This window comes from Camelina sativa, chromosome 9, assembly GCF_030686135.1.
Source record: "Camelina sativa cultivar CO46 ecotype springtype chromosome 9, ASM3068613v1".
NCBI classification, from domain to species: Eukaryota; Viridiplantae; Streptophyta; class Magnoliopsida; order Brassicales; family Brassicaceae; genus Camelina; species Camelina sativa.
In genome coordinates this window covers 32255363-32267364 of record NC_141888.1, presented here as the reverse complement: position 1 = coordinate 32267364, position 12002 = coordinate 32255363, and the positions used below count along the sequence as shown (strand labels likewise).

The 12002-nt window shown below is 38.2% G+C and overlaps 3 protein-coding genes across 3 annotated transcripts; 2 read left to right on the top strand and 1 right to left on the bottom strand.

Annotated features, from left to right (window-relative positions):
* Positions 1-816: 816 nt before the first annotated feature.
* Positions 817-3175, top strand: LOC104712330 (fatty acyl-CoA reductase 6, chloroplastic-like). The gene is made up of 8 exons (XM_087463660.1): positions 817-1176; positions 1256-1359; positions 1450-1649; positions 1750-1850; positions 1951-2134; positions 2227-2388; positions 2474-2923; positions 3015-3175. The coding sequence occupies exons 1-8, from the start codon at positions 882-884 to the stop codon at positions 3163-3165; spliced, it is 1647 nt and encodes a 548-aa protein (XP_087319786.1). The 5' UTR covers positions 817-881; the 3' UTR covers positions 3166-3175.
* A 274-nt stretch (positions 3176-3449) lies between these two features.
* On the top strand, positions 3450-8393 carry LOC104712329 (calmodulin-interacting protein 111). The gene is made up of 11 exons (XM_010429202.3): positions 3450-3927; positions 4016-4165; positions 4258-5030; positions 5390-5594; positions 5726-5933; positions 6028-6518; positions 6935-7361; positions 7445-7525; positions 7616-7806; positions 7898-8076; positions 8153-8393. The coding sequence occupies exons 1-11, from the start codon at positions 3631-3633 to the stop codon at positions 8202-8204; spliced, it is 3054 nt and encodes a 1017-aa protein (XP_010427504.2). The 5' UTR covers positions 3450-3630; the 3' UTR covers positions 8205-8393.
* Positions 8381-10785, bottom strand: LOC104712331 (uncharacterized). Its single transcript, XM_010429204.2, has 4 exons — positions 10376-10785; positions 9117-9747; positions 8747-9026; positions 8381-8661 (listed from the first exon to the last, which is right to left on the bottom strand). Exons 1-4 carry the CDS (start codon positions 10494-10496, stop codon positions 8608-8610), a joined length of 1086 nt encoding a protein of 361 aa, XP_010427506.2. The 5' UTR covers positions 10497-10785; the 3' UTR covers positions 8381-8607.
* Between the last annotated feature and the right edge of the window lie 1217 nt (positions 10786-12002).

The following is a 12002-nucleotide window of genomic DNA, read 5'->3' as shown; positions in this document are numbered from 1 at the left end:
TTGGTAGCCATTGAAACCCAAAAATCCAAGCCCATACAGCCATGCTACCTTCTTCTCTTAATAAACATAGCTCTTGGTTCAGTAATAACAAACCTATCTCTTGTATCTTCTAAGTCTTAGAGCAGACAAACTAACAACAAAAACCCCATAAACACGAATGATTTCTACTGTTTCAAATTACACAATCCATGAGTCTCTGTTCCTATCTGTCACGTTCACAATTTCATTCTCCTCTTAAACACGTTCATGAACACTGTAATTCTCATCCACTTAACCTTTCTTTTCAAGCCCATGTCAGTAAACATCTTTTCTTCTCAATCGTGTCCCGACGACGGTAATAGAAACAACCAAACTAATTGCACTCTTCATACAACTTCGATAGAACAAACCCTTTATAAGAGTTTGTGATTTATTCTGCCCCTTCATGAATACTCTCTACCTTCTCATATGCATTCTCCGCTAGCCACAAATCCAGGATCACACACGAAACGAGAACAATTCTCTATATGCTCTGATACCAAATAAAGCACATATATGTGGCTAGATCTTTATAATTTTTCTTTTCTCATTTCCCTAAACTAAACGGTCCAAACCCCTCCCCAGACCTACCCGCATTAATTCTACCCTTATCCTCACACAGAACCCCTAAAAGAACAAATTAAAAAGGTTTTTCGCAAGGCCAAACACACAGCTTCTCACTACTAGGTCCGCATGAGCCGCAGCAACCTAACCGCATTAATTCCTAACTTTCCCTATATGTACAGTTATACACTCCCCACCAAAACATAAAAAAACCAACTTAATTAAAACTTTCCTTTTTCGCGATCGGTGTTATCTTAAGTCAAAAGCTTTCTTCTAATTGTATTTGTTGGTGGCTAAAAATGGCAACCAGAAATTTCCTCGCCACGAGCAACGCCGTCAAATTGAATGGTGTGAGCTTCTTCTCCTCTTTTACCGGAAAACCTAAACGCTACCTGACTCGTTGTTGGCCACAGACTACTAGTAGTCGTAAAGTCCAAACTTCGTGTTGTTATCGTGAGACGTCTTTCAAAGCTGGGATGTCGTTAGTGAGGCCTGAGGAAGAAACAGATCCTAACAGTGACGGAATTGGAATCGTCCGTTTCTTAAAAGGAAAAAGCTATCTCGTTACTGGTGCAACAGGGTTTCTTGCCAAAGGTAAGTAAAAACCCTGAAGTTAGTGTTTTTTCCTTATCCAAGTAAACAATTTGTTGGGTTATAATAATTTTTGTTGTAGTGTTGATTGAGAAAATGTTGAGAGAAAGTCCTGAGATTGGGAAGATCTTCCTTCTGATGAGATCTAAGGATCAAGAATCAGCAAACAAGAGACTCTACGATGAGGTCTGTTTTACATATTTTCATTCTCAACCAATTTTAATTTTGGTTCCTTTTCACATTTTTGTATCCTTTTGTTTTTCTTTTTTCAAACAGATCATAAGCTCGGATCTGTTCAAACTTCTGAAGCAAATGCATGGGAGCTCTTATGAAGCTTTCATGAAGAGCAAGTTGATTCCAGTAATTGGAGACATTGGAGAAGACAATCTAGGGATCGAACCTGACATAGCAGACATGATTAGTGGGGAGATTGATGTCATTATCAGTTGTGGTGGTCGTACAACATTTGACGACAGGTGTTTCATCTGTTTCTTCTCGCTAGGGTTTTCATTTCTTGCAACCAAACTGTAGTAATTATTTGACGAATTTTCTTTTAATCCAAACAAACGGAAACAGATACGACTCTGCCCTAAGTGTCAATGCTCTTGGACCTAATAGGCTCTTAAGCTTCGGAAAAGAATGCAAGAAATTAAAACTTTTCCTCCATTTTTCAACTGGTATGAGTTTTTTTAGAAAAAGTTTTGGCCGAGATTAAGCTGTTTGCAGAGAACTTTCAGAAACTGATTTGTTTCTTTTTTTTTCTTGTTGGATACGTAGCTTACGTGACTGGCAAGAATGAGGGGTTAGTACTAGAGACTCCTCTGTGTATTGGAGAAAACATAACTTCTGACTTGAACATCGACTTGAACATCGAATCCGAACTGAAATTAGCTTCAGAAGCTGTAAGAAAGTTCCATGGCAGTGAAGAATCCAATAAACTGAAAGAATTCGGTTTTGAAAGGTGAGAGAAATACACGTTAAAAATTTTAGTTTCTGCAGCACCTACTATGTTTTTATCTTATGTAACAACAATTACTCTCTTATGAGAAACAGAGCTCAACACTATGGGTGGGATAATAGTTACACATTCACAAAAGCCATGGGTGAGACTATAATTAACAGCAATCGAGGAGATTTGCCTGTGGTGATCATAAGGCCTAGTACTATCGAAAGCTCTTACAAGGAGCCTTTCCCTGGATGGATCCAAGGAATAAGGTTAAAAAATTGTTTTAACAAACAAGGAATTACTAGATTAGCTTGTGGTTTTAAGTACTGAAAATTTTTATTTGGTATAAAACAGAATGGTTGATCCAATCATCGTTGGTTACGGCAAAGGCCAGATTTCTGGATTCTTGGCAGATTCCAAATCTTTATTGGACATCACACCTGTTGATATGGTTGTGAACGCGGCAATAACAGCCATGGCAAAGCATGGTTCTGGTGTACCAGAGCTCAAAGTTTACACTGTCACTTCTACATCTCATGCAAACCCACTGCGATCTGGCGAGTTGATGGACCTCTCTTACCAACATCTGCGTGACTCTCCATTGGAAGATAAAGAGATAGATTTAGCGCCTATGAAATACCACAGTTCCTTAGAGAGTTTCACCTCCTCTTTGTCCAACAAAATGAAAAGAAAAGAAGGAGAGTCACATATTGTATCCACAATGAGCGATAAGGGAAAGAGAAGGCTAAACTATCTTGTGTCCATGGCAAGAACATATAAGCCTTACATGTTCTTTCAAGCGCGGTAATTAATACAACATACTTGGCCTTCTTCTTATATTATAAATCAATCATGAGACTACGTACTAACCCATAATTCAAAATCTATATACTAGGTTTGACGATACGAATACAACAAGTTTGATGCATGAGATGTCTATGGAAGAGAGAAAGATGTTTGAGTTCAATACCAAAGACATTGACTGGAAGCATTACATTGCCAACGTTCATCTTCCGGGTCTCAAAAAGCAATTCTTTCAGGGATGATCCAGTTAAAGAGAATGATTTAAGATTTTAAGATATATATATATATATATATATATGAACGAACAAAATAAAAGCTTGTGATCACGCATGCAATGTATCAATTTATCAAATAAGTTTAATGAGATTTTACTTGAGGATTTGTATCCATTTCAACTAAATAGTCCAATAAGATGTAACAGTTCACAGTATGGAACGATGTTAAGAGTTTTTTTGGTTCAGACAATTCATCATCAAACACTTAGGCTACAATTAATATATTTGGGCTTACGGTTGGGCTTGGGCTTGGACAGTCAAAATAAAGGGCTTTGGTTAGTTTAACTAATTTCTAAAACCAACTAAACCCTAAATTGAAAGGCTCTCCATATCTCCGGCGATTGTCGCCGGCGTTCTGTAACTCACTGGGGAACAATTTTTGTTTTTCCTTTTTCTTTACTTTGGAGTGAAATTGGTAAGCAAAAGCTATAGATGCCTTCGAAGAAGAAGCAGTCGAGGACGCCATCACGGCTATCCAATTCAGAACCGCCTGCGTCTCCCAAAACTCCGGCGTCTTCAACAACGAGTCGAGACACAGATTCTATCAACGAAGAAGAACTTAGGAGAAGTATTGAAGAAGCGTCAGCTTCGTTTCCTTGTCTTCTCGGTAAATCTGCAGTCATCGGAAGAGTAGCCGATGTTGCATCAGCGTCTATCAGAGGCTCTAAGATTTGGCTATCGGAAACTTCGATGGTCGCTGCTTCTCTCAGCCCTGGTTCCATTGTATCGGTAATAAAAATTGAAGCTTTTTCTGCTTTTGAACGAACACTCAATGGATGCAAATTTTTGATTGAATTTCTAAAGCTTTGATAAATAGGTATCACTGGCTTCTCCGGAGAATAGATTTTCGAGAAGCTTCCCACTCAGCTCAATAAAAGCTGAATATGGAGATGACAGTGATAGTAGTAGCATTGCAAATGAACCAGGGAACTATTTTGTGCTTGCCACTGTTTTCTCTTCTTCAAAGGTCAGAATTCGAAGTAAACTTTTTAGCGGTTTGTTAATTTTTTTCTTGGTTGAAAGAAAGATTTCAATCCCTTTTGCATTTTTCAATTGCAGGTTTTGAAGGATGCTGTTCGTATTTCATTGAATCTATGCTATGGGCTTGGTTGTCCTGTCTCAGGCAGGACTGTTTTTGTTTACCCTGTTAGCGGGCCTTCTTTAACTGATCAGTTCAACGTGAATGATGTTAATGATCTCTCGCTGCTTGCGTGCAAAGAGTTGTCTTTGGAGTTGACTCCCTTCAGGAATATGTTACTACAAGCTAATAATGCTTTTGAAAGTTCTCACGAACAGAACGGAAATGGGAATTCAACTCCTAAGACACCAGCAAACTTGCTTAAGTTTAGTTCTCCTCGCCCCAAATCTCCGGCTTCACCAATGACAGAGAACCCTGTATTCAGTACCAAGCAGCAGTTTTCATCTGAAAGTTCACTTGATTTACGAGAGGTGTTGAGCAATGAAAGTTCGAAAAAACTTCTCCAGATTTGTGCAAGTTCGTGGCTTTACCCTTGTAGTCTGCTATATGGGAATTTCGTCGCTGTACCGATTCTCTCAGAAATCTGTATATTCTGTGTCAAAGGAGCTGATAAAAGGCCATCTGATACGTCCAATAGAAATCATGCTTTTATGATAAATCAGGAAACTAAAGTTTACCTCCATCATACATTGGACTTAGCATCTGGAACATCTGCGCAAGGTCTGCAGTTTGATGAAGACAATGAAGGAGAAAATTCAGGTTGTGAAGTCGCAAAGTTAGGTGGTCTCTCTAAAGAATATGCAATTTTGAGGGACATAATTGTTTCCTCATCCACAAAGAATTCCTTATCAAGGTAACTATTGCACTAATTTTGAGCAATTTGAGCATATTTTAAGAGACTCTGTATTAGCCCAATAAACATGCTTGTAAAGTAGAAAAAGTCTGTATGTAGTCCACCTAAGTTTTCCGTGTCGCGCTCATTTGAAATCACTTGGAAGGTTGAGAATATTGTCTAGCCAGTATTTATTCACTTTTTCCTGATGAAAGCTGTTGCTTTTCTGCTGATATATATGCTTTACTAGTTATAAGAGCATCGTCATGTAGCAACGCTAAGTCCATCTAATTGTTAATTTTTGTGAATATTACTACCTTCTAAGATTTTTGTTTACTTATAAATTACTTGTATGTTTACAATTGGCATGATCATTTTAGTCTTGGTTTGCGACCTACAAAGGGAGTGCTTATTCATGGACCTCCAGGCACAGGGAAAACATCTTTGGCTCGGTCCTTTGCCCGTGATTCTGGTGTCAACTTTTTCTCTGTGAATGGATCTGAGATTATAAGCCAGTATTTGGGTGAAAGTGAGAAAGCTCTAGATGAGGTTTTCAGATCTGCTAGCAATGCTACACCTGCTGTGGTTAGAGTTTTACACTATCCTCTTTATTATTTACCAGATTAGTGAGATCTTTTGATATTCACTTGATACCCCAACAATATATCTTATCATATTAAGTTAGTAGCTGCTTGCGAATTTTGTTTCTTATAAAGGTGTTCATTGATGACTTGGATGCCATTGCTCCTGCCCGGAAAGAAGGAGGCGAAGAATTGTCTCAGAGGATGGTAGCTACGTTACTGAATTTAATGGATGGAATAAGTAGGAGTGATGGCGTTGTTGTAATTGCTGCAACCAATAGACCTGATAGCATTGAGCCCGCCCTTAGACGGCCGGGAAGACTAGACAGGGAAATTGAAATTGGTAAGACGGGGACCTTGTGAAAAGCAGACCATCACCGATATAGTTCAGATTCTTACTCTCTAATATGTGTTTAAATATTTCCTAAATAATTTAGGTGTACCATCTTCTGCACAACGGTCCGATATACTTCACACAATTCTCCGTGGGATGCATCATTCACTTTCAGACATCCAGGTTGAACAGCTTGCTATGGCAACTCATGGTTTTGTTGGTGCAGATCTGTCTGCACTGTGTTGTGAGGCAGCCTTTGTTTGCTTAAGGCGGCATCTTGATCAGAGATCCTCCTCTAGCAATTTGTCGCTTGAAGAAGCACCTATTGCTGAGTCCTCGACAATTGTGTCAGACATATCATCTGATGATTCGGATTCTGCATCATCATGTATCACTGTTTCACCCACTAATTCAGGGGATCAGCATTCATTGGGTTTAAATGGGACAGTCTCTCTAGTAGCAGATGGTATTCAAAACAGTGGCAACTCTTGTTCTGAACAGATGCTTAGCAAAGAAGGGGAACCTACCTTAAGTGTAGGATTTGAAGATTTTGAAAATGCTAAGACCAAAATCAGACCTAGTGCCATGCGAGAGGTATGGCCATTTCCTCCTAGAAAGTTGAGCTGACTTAATGATGAGCTACTCTCAACTCTTCGTATAATTGTTTCCCTCATTCTGATTCATTTTCTCTAGTTTTCTGATCTACTTAAGATGATGATCTCTTTACTTTATTCACGTCACATATCAAATTGCATGAATGACACCATCTATATCATTATACTGTTATGGTGCAAACTCAGTCGACATGAATGGCTTTATTTTTTGGTCACTTCCTCATATACTCTCTGGTTAGGATAGGAACTGTAAAATTTTCTGTGGTCCAGTGTCTTGGTAAAATTTTCTTTGAAGATTCAGATGTCTCTTACCATAGCGTTTTATTTAGAGATGTTCCTGTTAAACCAGACTTTACTCTATCTCAGTCTAATTGCTGGTTGGTGTGAAACTCTCAGGTGATATTAGAGGTTCCTAAAGTTAACTGGGAAGATGTTGGTGGCCAAAACGAGGTGAAAAATCAACTAATGGAAGCAGTAGAATGGCCTCAAAAACATCAGGACGCGTTTAAGAGAATAGGTACAAAGCCACCAAGTGGGATACTGATGTTCGGTCCTCCTGGATGTAGCAAGACCCTTATGGCACGTGCAGTGGCTTCTGAAGCGAGGCTCAATTTCCTTGCAGTCAAAGGTCCAGAATTATTCAGCAAATGGGTTGGTGAATCAGAGAAGGCTGTGAGGTCCCTTTTTGCAAAGGCAAGAGCAAATGCCCCTTCCATTATCTTTTTTGATGAGATAGATAGTCTTGCCTCCATTAGGGGGAAAGAAAATGATGGAGTTTCGGTTTCAGACAGAGTTATGAGCCAACTTCTTGTGGAGCTCGATGGTTAGTAACCACCACCCTTATGATCGAACTTTAGATGTAGTTGTCAAATTGCAGGGACCTGATTGCTTAATTGTCGAAATCAGGTTTGCATCAAAGAGTTGGTGTTACCGTCATTGCTGCTACAAACCGGCCAGACAAAATCGATTCTGCCCTACTAAGACCTGGTCAGTTACTATCTTTCACTGAATCTTTTGATTTTCACAAAAGAATTTGAAAATTCGCTTGGTGATACTGAAGATGTTATAATGTTTCAGGACGCTTTGACCGCTTGTTATATGTTGGACCTCCGAATGAAGCTGATCGTGAAGCAATACTCAAAATCCATTTGCGTAAAATCCCATGCAGCTCTGATATTTGTTTAAAGGAACTCGCTTCCATTACCAAAGGCTACACAGGAGCTGACATATCATTGATATGCAGAGAAGCAGCTATTGCTGCACTCGAAGTAAGCTCTTTTTCTTTAATTTACCAGTCCTATTTTCAGTGGAAAGCCTGAAATTTTTCGCAAGTGTCTCATCCTTTTTTATATCAATCAGGAGAGTCTTGAAATGGAGGAAATAAGCATGCGACATTTAAAAGCTGCGATAAGCCAAATCGAACCAACAGAGATTCAGTCTTACAAAGCACTGTCTGAAAAATTCCAAAGACTTGTCCATACAGATCCACAAAGAGATGAGGAGGTTACACTATCAGTAAACAAAAGCCGACCTCTATGGTAAAAAATCTATCCAGTCTGTTCGGTTTATTTTGAAGTTGTAAGTTACTCAGTTTGATGCTATCATGTTTTGCAGGACGCCATTAAAATCCGTTGCATTGTTTCTTCGCCGCTACATTGGTTTGTAAACAAATGTTGAAACCAGCAAAACTTGGGCAATTCTCAATCATTAACATACGTATTCAGTTTATTAATTTATATATTGGTTTTGTTGGTCTCACAAAGACTTGTACGAATCAACAAAACGAATAACATAATGTATATATATTTTGGATGACTGATTCGCATGTCCTGCAATGCAAACTTAAAGTAAGCCACCCATTCGCTTTAAAACAGATAATGTGGATGAGTACCCACAAAAGTAGTTCATTGGTTTCCATAACAGACAGAATCTGATAATCGTAAAAAGGAACAAAAAGGTATCTTTAATCTGAACTCTGACATTACAACTCCAAAATTTCCATTACAACAGTTTCTAGGTTCTAGAAAAATAATACTGGTAAAGATAAAGATTGACAGAGAGACAAGCCCCTAGAGGTTCTGCCTATCGTCGAAGCTCATTGGTTGTTGACTGCAGAACTGTGCCTGGAGAAACAGCACAAATTATCATTCTGTGATCACAATTTTAAAGAGAATAATAGAAAGAGAGGGAAATCAAATGTTTATTTACCTGAAGGGAAGCATTCATGAACTGCTCATACGGATGAGCATACAACATAGCTGCATTAGGCCACTGCATATACATTGCATCCCTTGAAGCCTGGTTTAAAAATGTGGTGCCATAGGGACTCGTGATAGAGATTGGAGGTGGCCCGAAACCAAGGGAAGCAGGAGTACTTGGAATTTGGTTATATCCAGTGAATCCCATTTCGTAGTATGGTGTCGGCATTTGCTGGAAGTTGAAGGGTGGTAGATTGAAATTCTGATTCACGGGAAGGCTCCTAATGTACCTGCATTCACACACACAATTATCATCAACCATCATGTATGAAACTGACTGTTGCTTTTCGCTAGTATAGTTTCCAAGTTGCTTTACACACCTATCGCGTCTGCGGTCATAATCAGGGTCAAACCGATCCTTCACTATGTCTCTAAATACTGCAACACGAGATGTTGGACCACTCTCCCTGAGGCTTAAGTTCCTCTCAACCTCAACATAAGCATTCTTAGATTCTTGCTTGTTGTCATCTCTGTTAAGACTCATACTCCTCCCATACACCTGAGTTTCAGATGAAGAGTCATCACAATTAAGACCTGGAAGACCACTAAATATCCGTTCTCTAGCCCTTTCATACTCTTCTTTCCTCTCCTCGACACTTCTAAGAGGACCACATCTCTTTTCTAGTTCACCAGCGCCAAATTCAGATCCTTTAGAAGGTCGAGTCTTGATTGAAACTTTCATGCGCTCAAATTTACCATTTTCTGATGGTTTAGCCACAGGGATTTCAGACAAACGAACCGCAGGAAATCTGCTCTCTGCAGTTTTGGTCACAAGGATCCTGTTTTCGTTTCCATCTGCACCACTGTCTTGAACCGCTGTAGCTAGTCCATAATGGTTAGCAACACGATGGGCTGCAAGACGAAGATACGAGGTAGGAAAATGCTGGAACTCAAACTGCTGCTGTTCAAGGTTCTGCAAGAACCTTTGAACATCAAGTTCCATCCGCAAAACTGACATAACAAGAAAAAAAAAAAAGAGAGGCTTAGATACAGTAGAAAAAAAAGAAGTTTGATGAGTAGAGAGTATTTCATGAAATATAAAACAAAAAATCCAGGATACCACCAACCAAACCAGATAACCACACAAAAAAGCAAAGCTACTATCAGATAAAGGAGATAAAACTCAAACAAGTATCATCAGATTCAAGATTAACAAGTATATTAATAAGTAACACTTCTGAACCAAAACCTACTTTATGAATCACTATCCTTATGGTATGAAACAAACGCATACAATAAAGTTTACAGCTTTGATAACATTAACAGCGATTCTACAATACAAGGCAAATGGGCACTTCCAAAACCGCAAATCTAAGAAGATAAGCTAATAGTTCCTGAAAACCCAAAATCAATTCAGAGAAGTAGAGACATATCGAAATCCCCATCAAACGAGCAAACAATTTCCATAAAAACTACTTGAAATCCCTAATCACGATATAAGCTAAAATTCAGATAAACCACCGATCAAAAATCAAAACTTTTTTGACCAGGCGACAAGAATCAGCTCTAATTTCAGGAAATTAGAGTTTACGACACGAATCAAACAACAAAGACCCCATAAAAAAAGAAGGGAGCTTACTCGTGAGACGATGGCGAGGGTTCTGCAAAGCCTCAACCAAAAAAGGATCCGCATTAAACCCATTATCTCCCATAACCACACCACCGGCTCCCGCGGCGTTTTCCGGCGACGCTGCGTCCATTAGAAAAAGGGAATTGATGTATTACTACTAGAGAGAGTTGTGGATATAGCTTCCTCTAATCACCTCGCCGTGTCTCTTTCTTGTTTCCTTTTCTCTCCGCAGCAAAAGAGAAGAAGAAGAAGAAGAAGAAATCAAGAGGAAGAGGTGAATCCAAATCGGAGCATATTGAGGGCGGCGAGAGAGAAGATGAATATGCAAAAGCCAAATCTTATCTTTCTCTCGGGAAGGCAAAGCAAGCAGAGAGGGAAAAGGATACTTTATATTTTCTCTTATTTTTTTATTATTCTTTTCTTTTAAGTTTTGTTTTTGCAAAATATATAATGCCCTATTTCAAAATAAAAAATATAAGATGTTTTAACTAAAGCACGCAGATTAAAAAGTATTTATTTTTAACAAGTTCAACCAATCATAAACAATACTGCATAATATAAAATACTAAACTAATCTAAAAGTTGCATAGAAATTTGAAAACATCTTATATTGTGAAACAAAAAATTTCTCTAAAACATCTTATATTTTGAAACGGAGGGAGTATTTTATAATAAAATTTCATATAAATTTTCTCTTACAATCACAAATTATTTTTTTGAAAAATACAATGTATATTAAGTTATTAACATGTTTTAAAAGCTTGGTTGTTAATTTCCTAATTACTCCCTTTTCCTCAAAGATGTTCTATGATTTTTTTTTATCCCATAAATATTGATGTTTTGCCACTTTTAGTTAATTAATATTAAACTTTTGTAAACTTCAAAAAGTGATCATTGAGAAAATTTAAAAATCTCAATAGTCATTGGTTTATAAATATATAATACATTTTAGTAGAAAAACAATATTGTATTTATAATTAATAATCATTATTTCTTAATTTGTGTGAAATTCCTCAAACATCAATTTTTTAGGGACCGAGAGAGAGTATATATCTCTAGGGTTTCGCAAAACGAAACAAAACAGAGGTGGTGATGAAGATATATAAGACAAGACAAAGAGAAGGGCCACGAGACCTCACTATCGACGGACGACGGCACCACTATAATTCAGGTTGGACTCTCCACTAAATATATAAACACCCCTCTCGATGTAATCGTGTGGAGATACTAAAAAACTCCCGGCGAAATCTCTAGTGGTTCAAATGTGTCTCGAAGCTGTGACTCAGCCTCCTTGATTTGTTGTTTGTCTGGTTTTTAATGTGTAGTTATATATAACCCTACTACAAGGCAGTCCTTAATTAGTAGAGATGATGCCTATTGGCACATGCTTCTTTGGATACGACCCTCTCGATAATCAATTAATACAAATTATACAATGTATTGTTCCTATCATCAGACAATATGAAGCATGCTTGTCAAGACGAACTAGTGGAGGAACCTCCAAGGTGTTGGATATCACTTCCCATTTCGAGGTGCAGTTTGCATCAACGGGGCTATCTATTACCGAGCAATGACAAGATATAGCTCTAGCCTCTAGTTACGTTCTACATTTAGATTGATGAGTTTGATGTTAGGT